Source organism: Mastacembelus armatus, chromosome 5 (assembly GCF_900324485.2).
Source record: "Mastacembelus armatus chromosome 5, fMasArm1.2, whole genome shotgun sequence".
In the NCBI taxonomy this organism is placed as follows: domain Eukaryota; kingdom Metazoa; phylum Chordata; class Actinopteri; order Synbranchiformes; family Mastacembelidae; genus Mastacembelus; species Mastacembelus armatus.
Window position 1 is genome coordinate 24,313,466 of NC_046637.1, and position 27,770 is coordinate 24,341,235.

General features: G+C 41.1%; 3 protein-coding genes across 6 annotated transcripts; 1 reads left to right on the forward strand and 2 right to left on the reverse strand.

Moving 5' to 3' along the window:
• Window positions 1–349: 349 nt before the first annotated feature.
• On the reverse strand, window positions 350–11,566 carry LOC113130372 (phosphatidate phosphatase LPIN2). Of its 3 annotated transcripts, none has more exons than XM_026306945.1 (20): window positions 11,518–11,566; window positions 8,220–8,420; window positions 8,017–8,112; window positions 7,664–7,929; window positions 7,292–7,399; window positions 7,049–7,160; window positions 6,083–6,917; window positions 5,865–5,958; window positions 5,445–5,632; window positions 5,225–5,318; window positions 5,042–5,111; window positions 4,708–4,797; window positions 3,760–3,818; window positions 2,810–2,960; window positions 2,517–2,665; window positions 2,261–2,347; window positions 1,951–2,103; window positions 1,615–1,729; window positions 1,300–1,403; window positions 350–695 (listed from the first exon to the last, which is right to left on the reverse strand). In XM_026306945.1, exons 2-20 carry the CDS (start codon window positions 8,409–8,411, stop codon window positions 545–547), a joined length of 3,114 nt encoding a protein of 1,037 aa, XP_026162730.1. In that variant the 5' UTR covers window positions 8,412–8,420; window positions 11,518–11,566; the 3' UTR covers window positions 350–544. The 3 variants fall into 3 exon arrangements, with proteins under 3 accessions (XP_026162730.1, XP_026162731.1, XP_026162732.1); XM_026306946.1 differs by lacking the exon at window positions 11,518–11,566 and adding an exon at window positions 10,806–11,496; XM_026306947.1 differs by lacking the exon at window positions 11,518–11,566 and adding an exon at window positions 10,866–10,903.
• Window positions 11,567–13,801: 2,235 nt separating this feature from the next.
• Window positions 13,802–18,987, forward strand: myl9b (myosin, light chain 9b, regulatory). Of its 2 annotated transcripts, XM_026306854.1 has the most exons (4): window positions 13,802–13,932; window positions 16,898–17,101; window positions 17,441–17,602; window positions 17,712–17,887. In XM_026306854.1, exons 2-4 carry the CDS (start codon window positions 16,918–16,920, stop codon window positions 17,885–17,887), a joined length of 522 nt encoding a protein of 173 aa, XP_026162639.1. In that variant the 5' UTR covers window positions 13,802–13,932; window positions 16,898–16,917. The 2 variants fall into 2 exon arrangements, with proteins under 2 accessions (XP_026162639.1, XP_026162640.1); XM_026306855.2 differs by lacking the exon at window positions 13,802–13,932 and having other exon boundaries at window positions 16,918–17,101; window positions 17,712–18,987.
• Window positions 18,988–19,868: 881 nt separating this feature from the next.
• tgif2 (TGFB-induced factor homeobox 2) lies at window positions 19,869–26,887 on the reverse strand. The gene is made up of 3 exons (XM_026308116.2): window positions 26,640–26,887; window positions 24,440–24,681; window positions 19,869–23,546 (listed from the first exon to the last, which is right to left on the reverse strand). The coding sequence occupies exons 1-3, from the start codon at window positions 26,656–26,658 to the stop codon at window positions 21,936–21,938; spliced, it is 1,872 nt and encodes a 623-aa protein (XP_026163901.1). The 5' UTR covers window positions 26,659–26,887; the 3' UTR covers window positions 19,869–21,935.
• Between the last annotated feature and the right edge of the window lie 883 nt (window positions 26,888–27,770).

Below are 27,770 nucleotides of genomic sequence, written 5' to 3' on the forward strand. Positions count from 1 at the left end.
AGATCAGTCACAAAACGCAGGCAATAGTACTTAGACACTTTTAGCATTTGCAGAATGGAAGTTTCACAATTTCTCAATTGCTACACAAATATATTTTTGGTCATGCTTAGTACTTGAATGTGTGACAATGCTGGAGTATGGAAATGCATTATTTACATTAATAAGTCACCAAGTATAACAGTGGTACCCACAATAAATAAAAATTGAACAGTTCAACGAGATTTTTATCCAGCTGTGTTACGATCATTGTAGAATTATGACACCAATAGCAAAATGTTGGGCAAACAAACAGCTATGGTCAGTGCAATAGAGTGTACAATTGTTTATGGAGTTATTTTTGAAATAATAATAATGCTATGACTATGTGCCTATTTATTTTCCAGTTTATTCAGTGGCTCAAAACAGGCTCTTCATTTGGTAGGGGTATCAAAGGCAATAGTGAGTAGTGTTGCTAAAATGCTTTCTAATGCCTGGGAAAGGAAGTGAAGAGAAATACAGCATACATGTGTGTGCAGTGTGTGTTTTGGTAGAGGGAGGAGTGTGTCTACAGTATTGCATCCAGCTCCAGTTGTGGCAAAGGCTCTTTCCAATAAGAGAAACTACTGTATTCAGGGCAGTCAAAAGAAGAGGATGTGCTGCCTCTCACAGAAAGCAGAGGAAAGAAATGCTCCACCAATCCACTAAGGTGGCTGTACCTGCAAAACACACACAGACACACATGGGATTTCTCATAATTCCATTAAACATAGGCACACTACAAACAGAACAGTGTGAATCTCTGTTACAAAATAGTTGCTCTGCACATTAGTTCACAATATTCCTAAAAAAAGAAAATCCAAATTCTAAAAGACACAATGCTTTAGGGCAGCCAATGTTGATTATATTATACAAATGAGTATCTTTAAATGTTTTATTTTGTCTGGCAAATGGCAAAATCCAGGCATATTCAGTTTTAAAGTGTGTCCAAACTTTTGGCTGGTAGGGTACTTGAAAAGAAGAAACCGTCAAAAGTTTGGCACTTTTGCTTTAAAATGACAACTAAAAATTATGTAATTATGAAATTAGTTAGTCCTTAGTTATTTCATGATGATGGTGCTATTGTAACATCTGTGTCTAATTGTTCAGGAAATTCAAGAAGCTATATGACCAAAATAACTAATTACAGGGAAAATAAGTGCAGCCTAATGCATTTTGTCATTGAGGTATGGGCAAAGATATACATTTTCTCTGATTCCATGAACAAATCACCAGTCACATATTTGTTTATATCCTCTTGTCCATGTTCTGTGGCACACTTACGAGGACTTGTTTCCTTTAGTCTTCTCTTGGGTGAGCTCTCCTTTTGGGTTGACAGTAAATATTCTGGTGTCAGGAACTCCAACCTGCTTATAGGCAGAAACATCCTGCAAAAGCAGAAAGAGGTTCACTGCCATGTTTGCCTCTGCAGTCTCTAAGTACACTTCAAGGAATGTTTGGCTGTTACAACAACTAGTCCATAAGAACTTTTTAGCAAGTGTTTGCTCAAGCAAGCAAACTCCAGACTTTACTTCCACATTCCTACCTGCTAAAGAGTATTAAAAACTGTATTAATAGTCACTCTGCAGTAATGCTTACATTGGTCCTGTTGCCGAAGGCTGCGTAGAAGGGCTGTCTCTGTGGGTTGAACAGGTCCCTGATGTCACTGAGACAAGCAATTTTAAAGACCTCTGGCTTCTTCTCAATAACCTCTCTGCACAAGGTAAAGATATGATGTGTAGTCAAAACAGTTATTTGTTTAAACATCTTCTTGTAAATGTTATATTTTGTATAGGAGCAACTAAGGAACAGTGTTTATTGGATAACGTCAGAGTAGAGGTAAGACCACTAGAGGTCAGCAGTACCATTATAGTTTAAAATTGGCAGAAAAACAACATAGATAAACCCATAAGATTAGTAGTATGTATCTGTTACCTGTGTAGTGCTGAAAAAAGGCTACTGGGAGCCAGCAGTACAGGGCCCTTAGGAAGGACCATTCCTTTGTCATTGACCCACTGCAAGTAGTTCTTAGTGATGGCAGCCATTCCTATGGCCCTCGCAGAACAATAGAGAAATTTATAGCCATTTCTGCAAGCAAACAGACAATCACATTTACATTTTAGTTTAAGAAAATGGAGAAAAAAAAAAAAAAAAAAAAAAAAAAAATCAAGTCTATGATGTGTCTAAGTTCACTATGAAAGTTTGCACTGGCAATAAAAAAAAAAAAAAAAAAAACTTCATATACTCGTGTATTTTGTGGTACAGTTTGGCAATGCCTTTGTGTGTCCAGTCTTTCCCAAGCTGAGGTAGGATATGACCCAGAGCATCAGACCTGCAATAGACAAGAAGTGAAGACGATTCATAACATTTGGACAACGTGAGGTCACACAATACTCTATAGCATCTTTCTAATCAGAAGGTTGTCTGTATGAATTGCTTTGTATCCAAATATCTACTGGACCATGTACACAGTGTATATTGCGAGAAAAGATTTTTATTACTTAGTGATGGTGCCGTCTATGTCTGATATGATGATACGATCATCCCAGTTCCACAGATAGATAGTAGCCTCGCAGCGACAGGTGCCTTGATATTGTGTGGTCACACTAAACACAACCTTGTTAGCTCCTTCACGCAGGTTTAAGTGCTCCTGGGTATGGGAGAAGGGAGAGTTAGTCAGACATTAAGTACCAAAAACCACAAAAAAAAGTTTTCAACCTCTGATTATATCTGACAGCAGAAAGTAATACTTCTCTGCAGGTGAAGGAACATGATACATGAGGGCATCTCTTACTATCTGTTTTGAGGACAGACGAAGGGATTTGCGGTATATCTGGCTAATACACTGTGTGGCGTTAAGAGTTTCTGTCGATGCACTTCGAGGAACGATGGCTTTCTGGCCGAGCCCTGCTGCCTCATCACTGTCGAGGTCATCCAACGTAGCTCTGGGGTACAACACATACATACATCTATTGGTTCCTTTTAATTTTGTATTAACTCATCCCTACTTTTTAAAACTTTGATAACTCAAAAAACGTATAATTTATCTGTCAGCAATCATAACTTTAATAAAGCTACTCAGTTTGTCATTATTGCAATTAAGTGGGCAAGTAGCATCATGACATTTGCTTTTAAGAATGGTTATTAAGTGGGGACAAAGCTTTGGCCCACACTGATGACACAAAGGTAAACTCCATCTGAGTTTGATTTGATACATAAAATACAGATCTATCAATTTAAAATAAAATTAGTAGTGATTATTTATTATTTTTTATGTTAGAGTGCCTACCAGAGGAGGAAATGGTTCCAAAAATGAACTATATTATTATGAACTGCAGAGTGTGCAACAGTGACTGGTCTATTGGGCAGCTTTGTGTTTTCTCATCATTACTGCCTGTGGTATTTTTATATGATCCTTAGAATTTAAACAATTTCTGTAGATGTGACGGAACCTGATATTTGCTACAGATCTGACACTAGAGTGAATAGGGTTATTGGGTTAGGCCTATGAAATCCCAGCTAATTTCTAGGTGTACAACTGGTGATTCCTAGTTGTGAAATATTGAATACCTTCTTTTAATTATTATCCAGCAATCAGAGTGAATGTCCTTTGGTGTGCTCAAATATTTCAAAACTGTGGAATAACAGCATGATTAGCTAAAGCTGGTCCAAGTGAAACAGCTGGTTAAACTTTTCTAAAGTTCATTAATTTGTGTTAGTTCATGTATTAGTGAGGTGATTTACTTCACTGGGGAAGAAACACTTGCCAGTGGCTCCTCTTGTCCTTCCTTCAAGTGCTTTTGCTGGAAAAAAGGATATTACATTATCAGGAACATTCTAAACAGAGACAGTGTTTCAAGTGTCACAATGTTTCTATCCAATAACACAATAAAACAGACCATCCTGATCTAATCCTTTAATCACTTCCTTCCATACTATATTTTTAGCATGTCCTACTTTAAGCACAAAACCCACTCCTAAAAACAAACAAACAAACAAACAAAAAACTTAAATGCGACAAATTTTTGCAGGAGTAACATGTAACTTAGGCTGCAACAACTAATCAATAGAATTGATTATTAAAATATTTGGGAACAAATGTATTAGTTAGGTCTAGTGATGTTGCGGTTTGGCACGGCACACAGTAACAAGCTGAGCAGTTGCAGAGACAAAAAAAAAAAATCCAGTTAATTCTCAGAGACAGGCAGTGCTGCTTTTTGTAGAGACTTTTCAAAAGGGAGCTCAAAGGAAAAAAGCCTGGGTAATGTGGTCTATGTTTTTTGGACAACTGTTCTTACATGAAGCTCACCAAGATAAATCCTAGCAATGTTGAAGTGCATGTCTAAAAGTGCGTTGTGCCACAAACTTTTGCTTTCAGTGTGAAATTCTAGTAAACAAGCATCTTTTTAATGTAACAAAAGTTAAGATTAATTTAGACGTCATCACTTATAAAAATATTTTGAGGATTTTTTATTTAATGTGTAGCAAACCTGTGTAAGATTCATATTTTTTAAAAATATTAAACTTCTTTATATTCTTTTGTAAAAGTATCATTAATCAAAAACATAGTCGACCACTTTAGTGATTATTAAAACAATCGTTTGTTGCAGCCTTATATGTAACATTTCTTTTCTTGCTCCACATCCTCATAACTCAATGAATAACCATTAACATGATTCCCTAAGCATCTACCTGATTGTTGTCCATGTCTCTCCTCCTCCAGAACCACCAGCGTCCAGACTTTTTGAGCATCTTGTCCTTTACAAGTTGCTCTACTGTACTCTGTATGACATGCAGACACACAGACATGCAGACACACAGACACACGCAGACACAGACACACACACACGCACACACGCGCACGCACACACACACGCACGCACACACACACAAAAGCAACAAATGTACTAGTCTTGTCATGATACTCACTGGCTAACAAAGATCCATCTGTCTTGTACTGTTATTAAAATTAGGGAAGTATTATAAGTTCAGATTATTACGGTCTGGTTTAGAAACAACAAAATACCTTTGGCAGGTTTTTCTGGAAAGCTGTCATTGATAACACCATTGGAGCAGCCACTGCCCAGTTATAATAACTATAAGAAATAAAAACCAACTGTTGGAACAAACATGGAGATAAACTTGCTGACAATGATCATTTGAGTATATTCAAGAGACACTGCTTTAATTATGTGCTTTTTTGTCTTACTTGGAGTTGATGCAGATGACAAGACTAGGATCTTCTATAATTCCAGGATTGTTGGCAAAATCCTGGTATGTCACAATATGCTCCATGAACTTTTCTGAAGTAAGAGCAAAAGCAACTTATCTGATTTAACTTCACTGAAGATGTTGCTCATTTCCTCATGTCACTGTGCTTACGCATATTGTGAACACAGAAAACCCAGCATGCTTTCACTCACACTTACCTTTGGTGATTTGACTGGTGTTTCCCTCTTGTCCACACAGGGACATGCTGACGTCCATGTTGTAGGAGGTGGAATCTGACAGGTACTCTGTACCGCTGTCCATGGCCCCGCTGCCCACTGACTGAGGTGACTGGCTTCCTGAGCAGGAACCCTGATCTGCCCCGTGCTGAAACCCTCCCTCTGTCTCACTGCAGGAACACAAACCCCTTTCATTTTAATTATTCTCCATTATAAGTAAACATTGTTGTCCAGTGGAAACCAATCATGATGCACACTATGGGAATTGGTGATTTCACTAAATAGGTGCCTTTCAATTCTTTTATCTTCAGGTGTCCCTGTCTTTTTACAATAATGATTTCAAAAATCAATACAAATGAGACCATCGCACTCGTATTTTGGAAAGTATCTGTCTTTTCTTACCTCTTGGGGAAGTAGAGTGCAGCAACTTCTGGGTCCAGTGTAGTCAGATCATCCAAGTAAATATCTGTTGGTCCTAGATGGTGATTACGTTTAGCTGTAATAGAATGACACAGAAGATCACTGGTGACTACTTGCAGAAACTGACAAAGATGTTTTTAGTCTAAAATATTTTCTTATGTGAAAAAGCTACAACACAAACGCTTAGAAAAACACTTCACCTTTTTTCTTGTCCTGATTCTCTGTTTTAGAGGATGCCTCAGAAGAGCTTGGTAAAGGTTCTTTGGCAGTCCAGCTGGCCTCAACAGCTCTCATTTTAGTTTTTGGGATAGTCTTGTTGGATAGTGAACCTCCGTTTAACCCAGCCATTACTCCAAGGTCTCCCTCCTCCTCTTCCTCCTCCCCCTGCCCCCCCTCAGCAGAGGGATCTATCCCACTGACCCCCTCAGTGACAGGTGCACTACTGGTTAGACTCTCTTCACTTTGTTCAGACTGCAATTGTGGATTTGATGAGTCTGTACTATTTGGACTTGTGACTATGTAGTCTTCTCTCTCTCCTTTCTGTTCATTTCCTGGTCTAGTTACACTGACCACACTGTTTCTACCAATAGTGTCAGTCACAGTGATAACATGCACAACACTCACTGTGCTTTCTTTGCTATCAAGGGAATCAGTGGCATTAATTAGAGTAGTGGGATAAAAAGGTGAGTCTTTGTTCTCATTTGCCATTAAAGTGGATTCAAGTGTTGGGTTTGAGCCCCCATTAATTTTCAGTGATGATGAACATGAAATGGAGAGGTCACTGGGCATAGAATGGGCAATGTGAAGATCTTTCTCCCCAGATAAATGGGTGGTTTGTGTGGCGGGGCTACCTGGATCTACAGAGTTAGTCCTGGGTTGTGGTTTGATCACCGTTACGCTGCCTGCTCTGCCATAGCTGATAGCAGGCTCCAAGCCCATGTCAAAGGACGCCTGTCTCTCTATGGTGCGAAAATGAGAACTGCCCAAAGGGGAGATGTACTGCAACTCCACTGGTGACCTCTCTGACTGACACAGCTGTGTGAGGGAGGGCAGAGAGACATTGAGACAATGTGTCAGCATAACAATCTCAGCTCTACATCATGACTGCATCATGTACAGACTGTAAACCAACATCAGCCTGTATGTGTGACTTTGTGTTGTCATACCACAGGAAAACCTCCCCAGTTCCATTGCATCTGAGGGCCAGAGGACTCCTGAGGTTTGATGAAAAGCTCAGAGTCGCTCTTAGGAGACGATGGACGGCTGAGAAACACATTGCTGGGAAACAAATAAATAAAATACTGATGAATGTTTGATGTACAGATCATAACACACTGAATAAATCAATAGGAGTTTCTCTGTCAACTGACACTGACTCTATAACTGCCTCAGTAAGGCTGCTTCCTCACCTTTCCAAGGGTGATCGCTCTCCGTCTGAGTGTGGATGAGAGTCCCAAGTCAGTGTGGCCCCTAGCTGCTCATTTGGCTCTTCCGACAGCGAGTAGTACACCGATTTACTATAACACACAACAAGATACGGTATCTATACTACCTTATTAACAATGGGAAATGGAAATATTGAACCACATGAGGGATTACTCATACTGACAATCCCACTAAGTATGTACAAAGTATGTAACCATATTGTTTTGTTCTGAAAGGGTCTGTCGTGAACAGAGAATTGAACATAAACAATGACTAATGCTGAAATTCTATGCCTCCTTTACCAAGGACAAAGATATTTTTACACTTATCCTGTGGTATGTGTTTGAATCACTGACCTGGCTTGCAATGCTGTGACAAGCTCCTTGTGAGCAGGACTCTCCTGTTTAGCCTGATCACTTTCTCTCTCGCTGTCCTTCTCTTTTTCTCTCTCATCTGATGAGGAGCTTGTGTCTTCTTTCAGGTGAGGATCAGAACGCATGCGTTTGCGACGGCGTTTCTTCCTCCGGGCAGCAGACCCAGCTATGGAGGATCCTTCAGTGGATTCTGCAATTTCCTCGGGGACATCGAGAGGAATTGGGGAGGTGCAGAGATGGGCTGGCACCTGAAACCAAGTGTAAAACGTTTGTACTGACTAAAACGATGTTTGCAACTAATGCAAAGTTAGGAATTACTTGCAAGCTCATCTTACCTCCATATTTTCATTTTCCTCCACAAAAAAAGCTTCTCCATTGTCACCCAGCTTCATGTGCAGGATAACTGGTTCACCATTTATTTCAATGTCCACCTAGAACCACAACAAAAAGTGGATGTTTCAGAATAAGAAAAACAAACATCAACTGAAACAGAATATAAGATAATATATCATATAATATAAGATTAAATAAGACGTACAATTTTTTCCTTGGACCGCAGCACACCCAGCTTGCCAAAGCGGACGTGAAAAGGGGAACATTGGAACGATCCATCAGGCTGTCGCACCACAATGACATCAATCCCTCCAGTGAGAGTGGCAGGGTTAAGGCCACTGTACAGTTCCTTCACTGTCACAAACACGGTCTCCGCCAATTGGCCCACAATATTCATGGTTTGGGACTGAAAATTAAAAAAGAAAAAGCAGGAAGATCCAGTGACATGACAGGAAATATAAGTATCTGTGTTCTGTATTTTCTGTCGTCTGCTGTTTGATCCTTAATCCTTGTTTCACCATGTCAGCAGCATTGAATAATAAAAAATACTTAGGATGATTATTATTATTTCTCATTATAGTGTTCATCGTATCTGCAAAAGTGTCCCTGTATTATACAAATGACAGCAATTACTTAAAGGAATAATAGCGTATTATGTGATACAATTTTAAAATTTCAGAAGGAACTCTGGTTCTGCAATAAACAAAAAGTATAAACACCTAATGGCAAAGACATTAACGCAACACCTGGGCAGTAAATCACACTAAAAAGTTTAAGTTGGCACAAACCAAAGTAACCAAACTGAAAACATGTGAGGATCAGTCACACAATGATAATGGTTTTGATTATTAATGAGAAAAACCAGCAGACACAGTGATGTATTACATAACACACACAATGAACTAAAACTGTTTATACCATTCATCCATCCATTATCTATACAGATTATCCTATTGATGGTCACAGGCAGAGGCCTGGAGTCAATATTAGCCAATGAGAGGTGAGGTACACGCTGGTCACATCACAAATGTAACACAGGGCCGACACATAACAAAAGCTAAGATTGTAAATCTAAAGTCTTACCCACAGAGAAGGATGCAGTTGATCCTTCCCAGCCAAGCTGAGCTGCCTTGACCTTTTTTCTGCCATAAGCCACCACTATGAGAGCTTTTCCCACCAAAGGAACTCACAACCAGTCTGAAGAAACTTTACCTCCATTTTCAGAGCACCCTGTCAACTTCATTACCCATAATGCTCGACCGCTTCTCAAGACTTTGACTACTTACTCCTTCTCAGTATTGACTGTTGCTGTAAGACTACATTTTGATAACGCTGACAACTGAGACGGAGCCACAAAAGATCCTAAAGTTGATTATCCTAAACTACTAAGCAAAAATCAGACTTTCTACTTGACCAGTGATGATCAGAGATGGCAGCACTCTAGTCTTCTCTGCTCTGAGCTAGGAAAATAAATACAGCAATCAGAGAGAGTCCTAGTATATTCAGCCACAAACTAGGGCTTCCTCTCTCATACACAATTTCACAAGCACACACTATACATATACACCATCCTGTCACATAGAACTCAAACTTCCCCACTTGCTCTGCACATGACAGCCAGACCAGCACTTTCTGAAAGGCTTGGACAGGCTATTCAAACACGCTTGGCATGACAATGTACACACACACGCACACACACACACACACACACGCACACACACGCACACACACGCACACACACGCACACACACGCACACACACGCACACACACACACACACACACACACACACACACACACACACACACACACACACACACACACACACACACACACACACACACACACACACACAGTTTCTGGGCTTGACCACAGCTCTCTGGGCCATCAGAGATGTGGGGAATCCAGCGGTCATGTTCTACCAACACCGGAAAAACCATCACAGTCCAAGCCAGCTTGGGAGGAACTCAAGCAAATAACTTGCAAATGTTGAAGGATATTAGTGTCTGTGCTGGAAGAGGACATGACAGAAAGGTAGGCCTAAGTGGGAAAACAGACAGTGTCAGAGAGAGAGAGACATCGTTACTGCTGATGTAGGTAATCAGCCATGTTATGGAGTAAAAAGAAAAAAGCCAGTCTGGCCTATCATGTGAGTGAGCTAACATCATGAATGTGTAAATATGTAGCTCAGGAGTCTTTGTTATATATGACCACTTTCTGTGCTCATTCAGGCTTTTCTAATTTACTAATGTAGAGTGATATGGACTGAACCTACCAGGTCAGCTGTATTTGGGAAGCAGGATGAACAAAGGCTTGATGTAGACAATGGTGGTAAAATGTGGGGCATTAAAGGAATGAAAGAAGTGAAAGATAACGGTGTTAACTGATGCAAAAAGATCAAATATTTGATCTGTCGCAGCATGTTGTCTCTAAGGCATTAAACACACTCCTTTACTTTTCAGTGTAAACTGATCATTCCCATCATCACTGCCTTTAAATTCACTTCATCTCACTTAGCAATTCAATCAGATGACACTATGACACTTATCTGCTCATACTCATTTTGCATCAATCTAGATTTAACCTTCCACATTTAAAATGGTATAAAATGATTAATTAAGCTCTACAGGGTGAAAGAAGAGCAACATTTTGACATTATTGCCTAATGATATGACTTCACCAATAAAACAAAAACGTGTGTCAATCGACTACTTGGTTTAGTTTCATCACTTGCTGACACACCGGATTTCATCACTCATTCACACACAATGCCAAATGTGCCACGTGTATACCTGTTTCCCAATGTTTGGAGCCAGCCAAGTGTGAACAGGGTAGTCTTAGTTTTTGCTGACCTTTGCCTCCAGGGACACAGAGGTGACCTCACAGTAATGCACTGTCTGCTGCACATCTGTCTTCTCTTCTTCTGTTGCGCAACAAACTTATAAAGTCAGATAATGTGATTAGGCCTCTACAATGCAAATAAATAAAGTACAGAAGAGCTAATAGGACAAAGGACTTTTAAAGAACTATCGATCTCCTGCGACATTTCTCCAAAACTAAGAGAAAATGTAAAAGTTTCACTGAGTGTCAATGATCCGTGTAGTGATGTGTGTTTGGTGTGTACGGATAAGTAGATAGACCAAAACTCCAATAACTTCCGCTACTGTTTTATGTTACACTGTATGGTGCAATTCAATTCATGGTCACAATTTAATCACCAACACGAAACAGCAACAATGAACACACTCCTAAACGAGAGACAGCCTATTTAAAAGTACAGCTGCATTCACTGTGCGGAACTTCATTAAGGATTTGCTTGGTTTTACAGGGAGGTCAACGTTAAAACATCTGTACGACAAAACCGACGCGTAAGTTACAGCGAATAAAAACCATCCCATAAATCTCAAGAAGTCTGTTAACTCTGAATCCTAAACGTCGTCCACAACTGCTGCGTGTGTTACAGAGAAGGTTAGTGTTTGTGTATAGAGTTTGAGGGCAGCTTACCTTCAGGCTTTCAGTTGGACAAAACAACAGCCATCCTGGACTCGTCCTAATAAACTGCGCCTGCGCAAAAGCGAAGTCAATCATTCCGCCAGCCAATGAACAAACTGGAAGACACGAAGACCCGCCCCCCGGCATTGATTCGGTAAAGGTATGAACGACACCTACGTTAATTAGGATGTGACTTTGTCACTGTGCTGCCACAAAGGACACGAACAGGAGATTTGATCAAACATACATTTGATGGACACTCCCTCTCACAACATGGCACTTTAGTTGAACTAATTAAATATAAATATAAATGCAAATATTTCAATTGAATTGGTTACAAATCATCCAGAGGTTCAGCTGTAAATGTCTACACTCATAAAACTCTGGAGCCTTCTTCATGGAGGTAAAAACTGACTGTACCACACAAAGAAATGAGAAAATTACTGCATTAGAAATTCAGCTTTAAAATTGATCAATGTTAATCACACCTGGATAAGAGGATTCAATACACTGCTACAGACATTTCTAGAAAAACAGGGACATTAATATCTTTATGTGTCATGTATTAGAATTGTGTTATATTCTAAGCAATATTGAAATATTTGGGTATTTCGATTAGAGGCTGACAGTAGACACAGCCAGTATCTACCCTGCCCCTGCTCTAACCTAGTTCAGATGCTGTTGAACTAAATTCAGTCTCTGTGTTGAAACTGTCTTGTAGCTGGTTATCTGTCATGTGAAAAGGGTTCATTGTACTGCTACTGTCCTGAAGATCCACAGGACTGAAAAGACTAAGCCACTGAAAAATGCCTTTTTCCCAAAGGGGCCAATTTTATTTAAGGATATCTTAAAATTCTATTATACCCTGTGTCACAAAAATATTTTCTAAACTTTGCCAGCAACATACAGAATAAATTAAACATAGCAAGTGATAACTATGGTAAGGTCTTTTTAAAACTCTCAAGCACAAATTACAGTGACATATTTTTATATATGAGCTTATGGTAAACTGCAGAAAATATTCACTGATTTGCCACAAGTTTGTGTCAGGAGCACAATCACATTAGTCCCCATCATTATTGAAAGATATTCAGTATTTCAGAAAGAGTTTGTCCCAGCAGAGGGCATCGCTGCCCCTGCACAGACCCTCATCTCATGGAGGCTTTCAGTGTTGATCTAACACACTCTCTAGTTTATTCCCAGCTAAAGGACAAGTTCCTTTAACAGTTAAAGGACAAGTTCCTTTAATTACTTTAAACATTTTCTAAAATAGGAATATATTGAATTTCTGTTGTGTATTGTTTATTTCTAAAATACATGAGAATATATGAAATTAAAGAAAGAAAACAGAAAGAGTTCACACTCAGTGCAAAGAATAGGAGATAAAGGAGACAAGCATGAGGAGAAGTAGGAAGTAGCAATAATGAAATATTAAATGTGCAGAAAATTGGGCATCTGCATTAAAGGACATCAACACATCCTCAATACTGAAAATAACAAATGTTCATTGTACAGTTAAATGAGACCTACCAATATATTTATTGTAGTATACTCTTAAATTCGATAAAGCATAAAATATACTAACTTTAAAGTTGCTAAAATGTATTATTTCTAATTTAAAATATCTAAGCCACGATGCTTATATATGTAATGCCAAAGAAAGCAGATGAGAATATTACAAATGACTATATTTTGTCAAGAAAATAGGTATTTGAAGTCAAATGTCTTAATAGAAAAACAAAGTAAATATTTCTAACATCAATTACATTAAAACAGCTTTGTCAGAGAAATAGGTGCCAAATAAACATATGAGCAAATATTTTTATAGAATTACTGTTATGCAGGTATTAACTATGCATTTTAATAAAACATAATAGGAAAAAGCGTGAGCACCTACAAAACAGATGTTGCCTCTATGTCATAATTTAAGGCGTTCCCTGCACATTCAGGCCTCAGTAATGACCAGTCAAACTGCCTATTTAAGGAAACCCATAGTCTTACAACAGAAACACTGCCTTTAAAAACTGCTCTGCATCTGCTCACAACTCTCTCTCCTATGTTTCCGCACTCCACCATGCAGAGCCTCCTCTAAATGTTTAGGCCCTTTTCTCTAAATAAGGCAGCCTTATCATAGTTCCTGTCATTTCTGCCTTTTTCCCAAACATCCAGAGCAGCGACTGTGGCAGTAGCAAACTACAGCCTGTGCATTCTTTTGCCTTGTATGGAGAAATGGCCTGGACTGGGATGGCTTTGAACAGGGCAGGCCGGCCTCTCCATTGGTGGGGGAAGAAAGGGGAGGCGCCCACTGGGAGTCTGATTCTTTAAACAAACTTTTCAGTAGGACTGCCTGCTTCCCTTCCCACCACTGTGTCGGATCCAGACAAAAGGAGTTTCAAGGACTCCCAGACATTCCTACCTGAAGCCAAGGTGAGAAAGACATTTGTTTTATCACTGGGCTGCATAAATAGATTTTAAAAGCTCATAACTTTAAATAATTTTTATTTTTTCAGTGTTGAAAGTGTAAATTCATTGGGTGAGGGATACAATGCTCAAATGTCAGTGCTGACAGAGAAGAGGCGAATAGGTATTGAGTCTTGGATTAAAGGTACCAGGTCAACTATAATAGAGATGTTTTTTATCTGTTGATCAACATGAAGAGAGACCTGTGGAGAACGCTCACCTTAGATCTGCTTGTATGTTTCTGCATACAATCTAAACATTGTGTGTCTGTGTTTACTTCCATCTCCTGACTATGGAGCATTAGACAGAGAATCTATGAATGCTGCTGACCCATTTAGCTCTGTCTCACTTTCACTCTTAAACACACACATTCATAAAAACCTCAGATGTTTTTATGGTCAACTTCCACTTCACTCCCTGTTTGTTTTTGAAATTCCTGACCATTGGCCTTTCAGTCTTCACTTCATTAGTGGTGACCTGAAGTAAGGGTGAGAGATGACTGTTTGGTGAAGTGTGTGTGTGGTGTGTGTGTACTTCCTGCACAGAGGAACAGAGGAGACTTTGTCATCTCAAAGGGATAAGAAAGGTCCACAGAGTAGCTGTGGCAGCCAGAGAACAAATACAATTGTCAGTACAAGCCAAGCCGAGGCACGTCATCTGAATGCCTACGTTTCTGCGATCAAAAATAGTTCTTCTCTGCCTCTTTGTGAATCATTGTTATTAACTCTATGCACAAGACTTTACCTGTTGCTACAGCACCAAACCCAGTGGGAATGGAAACAAAAAATAAGCTGCAAAATAATCACAGTCTTTCAGAAACCTACATTAGTGAGTGCTTGAAACAGGGCTATTGATCCAGAGTTACACCATGGAGATTCTCTCGGGAGACCCTACCCTATTTAATCAGCACAGCCAAACAAGAATGAACACTTGAGATAACTTAATTTATGGGCCTAAGATTGGGCTGTTTACATTGGAACCACTTTATTTGAGAACAAATTCCCTTACAGCCACATAATTAGCAGTGCAAATTGCTACAAGTACCTGCACAATGAAAATGTTGTTGAAATGTGAGTAGACTTCGCCATGTAGATAGGAGAGATAAGCCATAATCAGCCTGAGGAATTCTTCTGTTCCTTAAACCTTAAATTGGAGCTAGATGCTGTTTTGTTTTCAGCTTCCTGTGATGCCTGTGAGATGGAGAATGGACTGGCTTTGGGCCAGTAGCACACACCTTCCAGACTTCTTCTGTTTTTTTGGCAAATGAGTGGACTCGAGCAGCCAAACAGTAGTCAAATAAAAAGACCGATCCAACATGTGTCCGTAGTGAGAGAAAGGAAGAGATGAAACCACTGCTGACAAAAACTGTGTTGTACTGAGTTAACTATATCCTCACAGAAACGGTTTGGCACCTGGGTAATTAAGACGTAGGACACACATTTCCCTGTAACCTTCACACTGAGATCCCAAACATACAGATCCATTTCTGGGTTTAAGTTATTTATGTTAATTATGAATATCATAAACTCTGTTCAGAACCTATGCTGCTTGTACTGCTTTGCATTATTATAATACTGCTTCATCTGTACAGTACTCAAATAAGGAACAAAGTTTATCTGCAGCAGAAAAAGATAAAGGACCAATTAGATAGGCAAACCTGCTGTAACCCTGCCTTCACCAGCCTTTCTATGAGGCCTCCATGAATCATGAAGTAACAGAGACATCGGACACAAAAGGTTAGGACCACTCTGGGCCATGAAATATGTTGACAGGCTGACAGAGGCTTTGGAGACGCAGCTTTGGGAAATATAGAGCAGCAAACAGTTATTTATAAAATTCTGGGAGTACATTTTTATGTAGCCATTAGTTTAATATGCTATGAAATAAATAGGTTGTAGAAGGTGCCAAAATGCAGAAAAAATAGTTAAGTCATAGGAGAAACAATGTATTTATTCAGTTAGTCCTAGATATAGTTTATAAATACAGGAACAAAACTACATACAATAGCAATTTTGATTATCACCGACATGTAGAAGGAATTAGGGATTCAGAATTAAAATCATACTTTTTAAAGGAATGGGTCCACTGGGGATTACACATGTAAACTACATTGTAAATTAAAAGCCTGTATTTAGAAAATTCTGTTGTGATGGTTCCTTAGTATATTGGATTAAAGACAGAAGTACATTTAATCCATTATAACTGTGGTGAAGTATTACTGACACCTGTTTTAAAAAGTACAGTATATGCAAATACATCTACTTCTATTTGTCTTTATGAACAAAACAATTCTGATCTTTAGGGTCTAAATTTACCACTGACAATTGATGACAACAAAATATTCTTCAACACTTTATAAATTAAACGGCCATCATATTACAGTGAATGATTAAGCAACTGGTAGGTGAGTAAGTTAGTACCATGAACAGTATTCATATCATGCCTGTCAGGGCATGCTGTCATATTACTGTGTGACTCGGCCACATTCACTGGCTCTCCTTCCTGCCTATCCCTTCGTCCTGCTGTTCAATCAAACAATACGTTCAGACATGACAAATCCTTGCAGACCTTAACGTGAATGACAGGTTTAATTCAGAAAGCATCTGAAGTCAACTACAACATGCACACCCATCCCCGTCCCTTTTTTTCACACCCATCACTGTTCCTGTCATCCACAGACAATGTGATCCTCTTTTCAGAGAAAGTGAGAGAAAAAGCTACTCCTGCGATGAGGAAACAAAAAGAGAAAATATAAAAGAGCTACATGGATGCAGTGCTCCAGTTTTTCGGACTGTAGTGCAAAATATACATCATTGTATTCAAATGAATGATGTTTTTGTGCTAAGCTGCGTTAGCAAAAATACATCAACGCCAGTACAATGTTGGCACAAAGTGATCTAACCTGTAAATCATGGTTTTGGAACGTGCACAGGCCCAGATCCAGCTGTCATCATGTCGAGCAAACGTGCCAAGGGAAAGACCACCAAGAAGCGCCCTCAGAGGGCCACCTCCAATGTGTTTGCCATGTTCGACCAGTCTCAGATTCAGGAGTTCAAAGAAGCCTTCAACATGATCGACCAGAACAGGGACGGTTTCATTGACAAGGAGGATCTGCATGACATGCTGGCCTCTCTGGGTAAATAGCACACTTCTTACACATTGTATGAAAATCTGAAGTTCAAAACCAGAAAAGGGACTCACATCGGGTTTTACACATGAACTTTGGTTTACGTTTCATAAGGTGTATTTTTCTCATGATGTGAATATTTTTATGAGCTGTGTAAAATCTGAAAATAACCTGGATCAGGCTGAATTTCAAGACTGTTACAACAGAAAGCTTGCATTACAAACTAAGAGTGAGGTTAGAAAGATGTAGGCAGCAAAAGATACTATATTACCACCTGTAATATATTTATCTTCAGACTCTTCCTGTGTTGAAAAAGGAGATACGTGTAACAGTGTTGTCCGTCCTCAGGTAAGAACCCTTCTGATGAATACCTGGAGGGAATGATGAGCGAAGCACCAGGACCCATCAACTTCACCATGTTCCTTACCATGTTTGGAGAGAGGCTCAATGGAACGGACCCTGAGGATGTCATTCGCAACGCCTTTGCCTGCTTTGATGAGGAGGGATCTGGTGAGGCCATATTAACAAAATACATATATTATGCAAACAGATTAAGGCACTTACACGATCAGTTTTTGGAACATCCACTCCCACCTAATGGATGTTACCTGTGTCCAAGGTGTGATCCATGAGGACCATCTGCGAGAGCTGCTGACCACCATGGGCGATCGCTTCACAGACGAAGAGGTGGACGAGCTGTTCCGCGAGGCACCGATTGACAAGAAAGGCAATTTCAACTATGCAGAATTCACCCGCATCCTCAAGCACGGTGCCAAAGACAAGGATGATGAGTAGAAGGAGGAAACAGCTGTCTCAGGGTCCCCCACACATACTTTACACCAAATCAATCCCTAGTTCCTACCTCTGTGGAGCTTGTAGGTTTGGGAAAATGAATATTTTTTTAATAAAAGGGCAGAGGTCATTTGTATTACATTAATTTACATCTACATGTCTACCAGAGGTGGAATCTTGGAATTCATTTGGAATCCACATAAATATTCTGTAATATATTCCTTTTCAGTTTTTAATCATCATTGAAGGTTATAAAAGAGATGCATCACAGTATCTGCATCTCACAGCTACAACAGCTACAAGTCTAATGCAGCTTCATCCAGTTTGATCATCTGATCTTTGTAGGGAAACTTGTTGGACTTCAGAGATGTGTGGGGGAGGGGTGGGGGGTGTTTTGGACTGACAGATTCAGTGCTACATCCAGTACCAGCGATGTTTATCTCTTCCTGCCATATAGTTACCACAGCTGCAAAAGCACTGCAACAAGGCTCATTTGTAATATTTGTGTCCCTGTACAATGGAAATAGATAAAGAAATTGATCATTTTGACAATCGAAAGTGGTGAGTACTTCCGCGTGATGAAATGGTTAATGAGCTGAGCTTTGAATGCAAAGTCATATTCCTTTCCCATCTGACATTTGTGTATTTGAAGGATCACGGTTGTCTGTGTTGTTGAAGGAGTTCAGACTTGAAATCACCGAGGCAAATAAAGTATGTTGAATAATGCTGTTAAGAGCTAAAAGTTTAGTTGTGTGTTTGGGGTGAAGCCCTTGGTCCTACAAAGCAGTACACTGTATTTTAGAACACTTGAATACAGGAGTTTGAATGCACCCAGTGAGATAATATTTACAAAATATTCTTTTCAGCTACATCACCTCACAATTAGATAAAGTAAATATTCACTAGTTTATGCCCATTTTTAAACCTCAAATCTGCTTGAAAAATGAAACTTGTTTTTATGAATTTGAGAGAACAAAAATGTTTGGAGTAAATGTGTGCATGGTTTGTAGCAAATGGGCTAAAACAAGCACAGTCAAAGTAAATTAAATTGTCTCTTAACAGATGTTTGACGTGATTTAAAAAAAAAAAAAAAACTTTTCAAGGAAACGTCAAAGTAAGAAAGAAAACAAAGTAAGACCCACATGAATGCAAGGACCCAAGGTCTCCCATCAGACCATCACTCTGTGCCCACTGGCTGGCCTTCTTCCCAAAGCACATTGCTTCTCCAGATAAACGCTGCACACACACCTGGCCATCCACATGATGTAAAAGAAAACATGACGCATCAGACCTGGCCCTTCTTCCATTGCTCCAGTGTAAACGTGTAGGTGCTTTCAGTGGTGGACAGCTTCAGCATGGGCACTCTGACTGGTCTGTGGCCTGACACCTGTCTGTCACAGCCAGCATTGGCTTTTTCACCACTGTATACTCCAGTAGGGATGACAACAGACAGGCTAGCCTGTGAGTCAGGCGCCAGCATCCTTTGAGTGTAAGAAAAACTCAAATCTTACAAATATAGAAATCTTCTCTGTTATTAAACTGAACTTTGAATGATAACAATGAGTTCATGTTGGTTCTTGCAGACATTGATATGTCATAACAGGAAAAGCACAAAGACTACTAAGAACGTCACCAAGTCTTTGTAAACCATGTCAGTGTGATGCAGTGAGTCAAAATATCTTATACAATAAAGGGCTATTCTAAGTCTTTTCCAAGAATGTTTGATTCCATTTGGTTTTTCTCAGTTTAAACAGCAACAAATAAAATATGTAAGAAATATGTATTTATGAAAAACTGAACTTTTATTTCTTTGAAATGCTTATACAAAACACACATTTAAAGTTTAAGGCATATATTGCACAGACTATTGAGAAGTTCTTATATAACATATTAAAAAAAAAAAAAAAAGGGACATCATCCCTCAGTCGTAGGTTTAAGGCACAGCAGCCAGTCATACTGCTAACGGTCAGTCATGATTCCCAACTCTAAAAAAAAAAATAATTTTTTGAATGCATTTGGCTGTAAGGAAACTACACAGTTTAAGATAGTTCATGCCAACCTCTGCAAAAACAACCTTGAAAATATTTACATGCATCATTACACTGCCTTCTGACTGGAGCATCTAAAACCCAATAGAAACCTCGTTGTATAAAATCCACCTGCCTAATCTTTAGCCAGCCATTTCCAGTATCACAGGTATAGTCAAAGTGGCATGATGCCGTATGAATAATAAAAATATTACTTTAATACTTACTATTCTACATATGACCCAAGCCTGACATGACCTGTGTTCATTGAGGTATCAGTCTAGTGAGTACCTGCGTAACAAAAAAAAAAGATTCTTCCACTGACATTTACAGTAAAAACTGGCAATGAAGAGACAAAGAAAAAAGAGATAATGCAGTTAGAGTCTCCACATCTACCATGAACAAGAAAGTGGAGTAATCCTCCCCTGTCTCTTCCAACTTCTTGTGCATGTAAAACTTAACCATTTGAACCACTCGAGGCTCAGTGACACTAGTAAACATGACAGTTCTGCTACGGTATTGTTCACAAAGAAAATCAACTTTTCAAGACACTGCTGCTGTTAATAAATGTCCAGCTGGCATTTAGCCACATGTTGTTTGTGCTAAGACAGTTTCATGGAAACTACAGCTTTATGAATGAATATAAATTCTCTAAAAACCATTTCTAAACATAACTGGAAAGCACTGATGAGGAAAAAATAATTGTTTATGTTGTTATACCTTTCTGGAAGAAAAAGCAAATAATATCAGTTATTTAGTATGTCTGCTACATTTGCTTTGCCAGGAAATCACCACTATTAAGACATTCAGGTTTGAAATACTGACCAAATCCTGGGGGAAATCTGTATCTGACTCCCAAATAAGATGATCCCACATTTAAAGTCTTTTGCATCACTAAACACTCAATGAAGGCGCCATGTCTCACAGCAAGTGTAATGTTTCATTTCAGGAGCTGTAAGAGCTTGACATGATCAGATCTCCAAGCTGTCCACTGAAATTGATTTCTGTAAAAGATCCAATGTGACCTTCTCCTCTTCAAACCAATATCCACAGCCCTCCTCCTGAACAACCATCCCCACGAACTGTACACAACTGATCAAGGTCACATGAAAGTAACACATTTTGTAACAAACAGAAAATACAGCTTGTTGGTTTAAATCTGACTCTAGAATGCAAAATGCAAAGAAACATGCAGTACTTTGAGAGCATGTGTTGAGCGGCTGAGATGACAGTTCATGAGCGTCAATGAATCCTCTTAGCTATAAAAAGACAGGAAGATAGGGAGACGTGGGGAGGGGGGAGCGATCGAGACAGACGCATAGGAGTCATTCAGTCAGGCTCGCTGCAGTACAATCAATTTTCCTACCGTTCATCTCCACCACTAAAAAGGAAGGGGATGGAGGGAATGTAGTGGAGGAGGAAAAAAAAAACTCATCTGAATTGCACAACTACAGATGTCTATGAAGTTGTTGCTTTACATAGAGGAAAAAAAGCCTTTGAATCCTTTAGGGGAATGGTTGATTGGCAGCCTAACCAACGATGTCAATGCCACTTCTACATTCAATAAAGTCCAGCACTGCTACTGAAGAGGCTAATTCTGTTGGTGTTAATTACACCAACAACTGAAGTTTTGTACAATTAATGGATATTTCCATCCTTACTCACAGGTTGCAAAATGGAAATGGGGGGGCAGAAGATGGCATCAGAAATTTTGTACAACATGTTTACTGTGCACTGAAGAATGTTCATTTTGGGAGAGGGCACAGTGTTCTTCCCAGCAACATCTTCCACCAAAAACAGAATATTAAACAATAAAACCTGCTCAAAACAGCATGTCTAAAGCACCTCTTGTCCATCACTGTCCCAGTTCGGCCACCTAATTGACTGCTGTGTATACTACAGGCACAGGTTTTGATGTCATAGGGGACTGGTGATGAAAACACATTCTTGTATATACAGTGTTGTCCAGCCAATCTGGCCCCTTATTTCCACAGATATATTAAAAAGGTGCCCAGTCCTTGATCCTAGTTAACAGTTTCACTCACTGTGTGCAGGCTGTGCTGTGGGCCCCACACTGTGGTGATGGGGGTCTTCACAACTTGAAGGGAACTAGGTTGCCTGGTGTCACTGTGGACCATGCTCCAAACAGCAGGCACCACTGCTGAATTCCTCTGGGTGCTACTGCTAATACAGCTATTACTGCTACTGCTGCTGCTGCTGCTGCTGCTGCTGCTTGTGGAGGAAGGCTGAAGAGAAGGAGAGGGGTGGGACGTGAGGCCCAGAAGGGGTTTGACTGTTGAAACAGAAGAGGACATTAGGGTTGAAGCTGAGACAGGAGTTGAACCTTGGGCAGAGGTAGAAACTGTGGAGGTAACGGGCACTGGAGATGACACTGAGGTTGAAACAGGTGGAACTGTGATTAAGGAGGATTTGCAAAATGGAAGGTAAAGTGGGACTCCTCTAGGGGAGGTGAAAGAGGTGATGGCTGGGGAAGCAGCAGCTGAAACAAGTGCTACAGGTGTGGGTGAGGGCTGGCTTGAAGCAGTGACAGAGATGGAACTTGCAACTGGGACAAGAGTTGGTGGTGCCACTGAGACTGGTGCTGCAGCTGGTACTGCTGCATTCATAGGACATGTAGTGGGCAGTGGAGCTGGAGCTGATGATGAAGCTGAGGTAACAGCTGGAACAGTAGATGACTTCTGAGAATTTGGCTGCACATAAACTGAAGACGATACTGGCACTAAGGTTGGCAGATGAGTTGGGAGCTGAGGCTGGTTTGGACTGGAGGATCTGGCTGTCTCCTTCTCCATGGGGCTCCAGATGACTTTATTGACAGAGAGTGGAGACAGCTTTGGGGCTGAGACCAAGACTGGAGCTTGAACCAGTACAGAGGCTGCTGAGGACTGAGGAACTGGAGCCTTCACTGACGTTACAGCCGACACGGGAACTGCCATAGCTTTCTCCATCAGACTCTGTGCTCTGCAGGCATCCATGACTTGTTGGGTGTCTTCTGGAGGTGGTGTGGGACCCATGTCACTGCTGTAAGCGCTGCACTGTGCCTCCACTGGTTCCATTTTTACCGCTTCTGTTGGTTTGCTCTGGCTATCCTGGAGTCTCTTCAGGTTCTCCTGCTCTGCTGCTCTTAGCAGAGCTGCATCGACTAGCAGCCTCAAATCACTGAAGTCCTGGGTGGGGTACAGCTCAGGAGGAGTTGGGGGAGGTGTGTTGAAGAGGCCACTGGTGGGGCTAGCTGCCATTGTTGTGCTGGTGAGACAAGCTGTATTGGCCCCTTGCTCCTCTGCTTCCCTCAGCAAACTTTGTGTATCCAGCTTCATCAGGGCCTGGACCGATCCTTCTTTACCTGGGTATCCTGCTCCTGTCAGGATAGCAGTTGCTGTGTTCCCAAGAAGACTGAGGTCCAATGTAGGGGCAGAGCGGATCACAGTTGGGCGCTGCTGAGATGAACTGGTGGAAGAGTTTCTTTCTGGAGAGCTGGCTCCACCTCCATTAGACAAATGGCCTTCATTTTTGCCACCAACCTTGCGGGAGATGGTGAACTTGGTGGGGTCTTTGCCATCCTTGCGAAGGAGGTCAGGGAGGAGGCGGCGGCGTGCATTGATAAACCAGTTACATATCTGTGGAAAGATGGGGCATTTCTAGCATAAACAGAACTGACATGAAAAGCTTACGTAAATGTTTCATGCAAAGAAAATCGAAAAGAAGAAAAAGTTACAAGATGGAGGACACATTTTCAGGTTTCTCTAAGGGCCTGTATCGACAGCAACAGTTTAATGTAACGTTCATTTCTGACTAGCCAGGTTCAGATGCTCTCAATTTATTGGATCCAAAACTCAACCCCTGAAACCCATTGGAGATCTAAATATTATCTGAGGGCTGTGATTACACATTGACCAGATTCTTCTTCTGCATGTGACGCCATCCTCCATCCTTACAGCCTCCCACTCAATGAATAAAGATGGTGAGACAGACCGAGGGATGAGAAACCCCAGACAGCTGGCAATAATGAGTGTCTGAGCTCAAATATGCTGAGCCACAGAGAAGCCAGCCAAAGGCATTCCAGTGAAGTGACTACATAACAAGAAACCCTGATGCCTTATCTAATGCAGCCTGGCTGTTTGTGTGTGCCTGTGTTGAGGTGGAAAGAGGAAATGTGTACTACTGACGCAATGAAGTGAAAAGGGAAGGCTGGGAAAGTGTCCTTCTCAGCAGTACACATAGTGACACCATCTGATCATTGTTTTGCTCTAACTTGTTCACGATGTTGACTGAGATGTTGGGAACAAACCTCTGTTTTCTTTTTCAAGAAATGTATTTATGTGTATAACTAACCATTAAAAATGAACATCTAATTGTTTGTGAAGTTGATACATTTCTACTTCAGAAGAGGAAAAGTAAATCAACCAGAATGCAGAAATAGTGTGTACCCACAAGAGTCATTTCCTCTGTCGTGCACAGGAGACTTCTGGGAACATAAAAACAAACAAATACACAGAAACCTGCTTCTCACCTGCAGCACGGAGAGGTTGGTCTGGCCCGACAGACTGAGTTTCTCCTGCTCTGATGGGTAGGCGTTGAAGCGGTGCTCATACAGCCAGCTGCGCAGAATCTGCACCGCCTCCTTGGGCAGGTTGCCGCGGCGACGGCGCTTCCCAAAGAGTCCTCTTCCTGACAGGTCAAGCGGGGAGCCGTCATCGCTGTCCGACACAGCCGAGGAGTGCTCCTGCTCCGGGCGATGCTCTTCTTCCAGAGCTGAGGGAGAAGAGGAGACCTGTCAGTCATGTGTCCTGCTACAGCTCCAGCTGCGTCATTTACTCAGCCCCTGCACATCAAATCCATGAAGGGGCCCTCCTCGTTATTTTGATTACTGTTTATCCTTATGCAGCACAAGGGCTTGGTCAGATCCACTTCCACAAAAATAAATAAAAATCCTCACAATAGCCACGTAAGCAGAGACTGGTCAGAGACATGCGCCTAAATTGTTGTAGCACTTAGCTGTGAACAACAGCACAAACCTTGGCAACTAATCTTAAGCTTCACTTTTAAGCCACTTTACAGTGACTGACTTTGAGACTTGGTGGACTGAACAAGTTTAAACAATGGCTATGTGGTTTAAACTTTGTTGTGTGTTCTGTATCCCCATGGTTAGCCACTGAAGGGAATCTCCACTCAAAATGGAGCATGCCTGATCCCAGGGGTGGGACACAGAATGCACTAAATGTCTTTCCCTGGGGTTGGGTGAAACCTGACCCCCGGGGCAGCGCCTGTCTTCACAAAGGAGATTGTGTGCATATCAACATCACAGTAGCCAGTGGGCCAGGAATCTATTGACCATGCAAAGGAGGCCGTTTTCACCTCATGCCAGTTCAGCTCAAGACTGCTGGAGCAGTTGACAAACCTTTTGAATTCTGCATTCCTCTACAACAAGGGATGTGCTAGACCAAGTTAGGAAAATTGTGGGGCTGGTGGGGGGTGGGGGGTTAAAACATACACATGCAAATTGAAATTCAACTCATTTTTCTCTGTTTCTGTAAATTAGCTTATTTCCCCTGGCATCTAAAATGTTTTATGTTACAACAGGCTGGACGTAACTGTTTACCACTTTTACCATGATCTCCATGTCACCATTTATCAACCAGAACAAAGTAAAATCCCCAAAACGACTTGTTGGGTGTAATGCAACAGTAGATCCTGGTGCAGTGCACTGAAAATCACAGATTTTATTTTTTCTGTGAATTTGCATCCATTTACCTCAGATTTATCTATTAATAGCACTGTGTTGATTTCAGTTGGGTATAGATATAATACCGAGGTCTACAAATCCAGCCTCCAATTCAACACATACATTGAAACTTCAAATAGCTCAGGTTATTCTTGCTTCTACTAACAGTCTGGGGAAAAACTATGGAGGCCACAAAGAAGTTGCATTCCTTTAACGCCAGTGGCTCACTACATTGAGAATTAAACATCTGTCCTAAAATATCCACACCCATTCAGTGTGGGATTGATTTAGCAGCCAAAACATCTTTTAGACAGATGTTGGTGTTAGTACATTAGCGTTATGTCAAACCAGCAACAATTAGCTGTCAAATTGAGCCAACTTTGTGTTTCTATAATGTTCCCTCTAGCAGGGTCCAGACTGGCTCTGCAGCGTTTTGGATTTCCTTCCAAATGAAGTCAAATGGTGCTCAGGGTGAAGTGTGAAAGCCCCACAGTCGCTAAACTTCTGGCTGGGCTGCGATTGTGACCGTTAGTAACACCAGCACCGCAAACATCCACTTTTCAGACCAGCTCGCTTTGTCCAGGCCATAACGTCATACACCCAGTCACATTAAAGCGCAGCCAGACGTGGATAACACCTCGAATAATGCGAGATGTCACAGCGAAACAGCGCAAACCGAGGAGCTATTTGGAAAAATCAGCCATCTGGAGCGCACAAAGGAGGCAGTCAGGAACGCGCAGCGTCCCGCACGTCGCTCTGCCAGATGGACACCATGGCTGCCTCCTGAGATAACTAGCTGGATAGCAGTCCCTCCAAATTTCAACACAAACACACGCTGCATTTGCTCGCAACAAAAAGCCCGCATACCAGGCGAAACCCACTGCAAAGACGCACGGGAGTCCCGCACAGATAATGTGTCGGTGATAAACGCGTGTGTCTGCGGGAGGAAAAAACAACAACAACAACACACGATGCGAGTGTCGCTCACCTCGTTTGAATGCTTTCATTCTTTGTTGATGGCTGGCTGGAAAACACGCAGCTGTCCAAGTTGCTCGCTGTACAAAACGTGCCCGCGAGTCAAGCGACACAACGACACTTTCCTCCGAGAAGCTGAAGGTGTTGCGCTTTCACCGACTTAAACGCGTCGCCCTGGGGTCCGTTTCCATCGCACGCCTCGCTTTCTGCCAGGATAAAGTGTTTTCGGTGTCGCTTGTTCTTTTTTACCTGCACGTAGCAGCGCCAGCTCTTTGCCAATCTTGACAGTCGCAGCTGAAATGATCCCGCCTCATCAACAGCTGTCGGCCAATCACGAAGCTCCGTGACGCCTCCTGGGCGATCGTCAGCCAATCAGAGCGCTCCGCTCCGCTAGCTCGGTGTCATTGTGACTGACGGCAGAACCATTTCATTCAAAATATACCAGCTCAGTCATTGAAACAATGTTATTTCGCCAAAACCTCACGATCACATCGACACAAGTCAGTTCCTACACAGCAACAAAATAATCTTTTCTAACCACCGGGCCTCAGACAACTCCACAGCGCGGGAAGACTTTACGTAACACTGAGCTAAATGTTCTTGTTGCATAAATCAAAGCGACGGCTGGTGACCACCTTTGTTCATGATGCCATTTAGACTCACACTGTGTGGAGTCGATTCTGATGAGATGTTGAAAAAAACAAAAAAACAAGACTGATTCATCTCTGGGAAATCCCCAGGAGACACGAGCAGGAGTTCAGGTTTAAACGTGGTTACTGGGAGATAGCAGAGTATAAACATGAGATCTAGCTGTGTTACATGTGCAGACTCTGTCCACTGTGTCGGCTCCGAGGCTGGAAAGGCAAGAACACATGGTGCAGCAGAGCAGGCCTATACATCCTGTACTTCAAAATCAGCAAACAGTACACAACAGTAAGCAAATGCAGCCATTGGGAACTTTTTGAGAAAGTATTTTGTGCATTTTATTGAATGTTATGCCTCTGTTATACATTTGAACAACCTTCAAATAGTATAAATAGATCTACTGTATTGTAAAAGATGGAAGATTGTAAGTCTGGTTTTGATCTTATTTACAGAAGACGCCTTTAAGAAGCACAGGGGAGAAATGCAAGATTATTACTTT

Coding starts and splice junctions, on each gene's coding strand:
- LOC113130372 (XM_026306945.1), bottom strand. CDS start 8,411: ATGAATATTGTGGGCCAATTGGCGGAGACCGTGTTTGTGACAGTGAAG. Junction 5,959..6,082: donor GAATCAGGACAAGAAAAAAG/GTGAAGTGTTTT, acceptor ATTCTATTACAG/CTAAACGTAATCACCATCTA. Junction 4,798..5,041: donor TCCAGAAAAACCTGCCAAAG/GTATTTTGTTGT, acceptor CATGTCATACAG/AGTACAGTAGAGCAACTTGT.
- myl9b (XM_026306854.1), top strand. CDS start 16,918: ATGTCGAGCAAACGTGCCAAGGGAAAGACCACCAAGAAGCGCCCTCAG. Junction 17,102..17,440: donor TGACATGCTGGCCTCTCTGG/GTAAATAGCACA, acceptor GTCCGTCCTCAG/GTAAGAACCCTTCTGATGAA. Junction 17,603..17,711: donor CTTTGATGAGGAGGGATCTG/GTGAGGCCATAT, acceptor CCTGTGTCCAAG/GTGTGATCCATGAGGACCAT.
- tgif2 (XM_026308116.2), bottom strand. Junction 23,547..24,439: donor CCAACCTCTCCGTGCTGCAG/GTGAGAAGCAGG, acceptor ATCTTTCCACAG/ATATGTAACTGGTTTATCAA.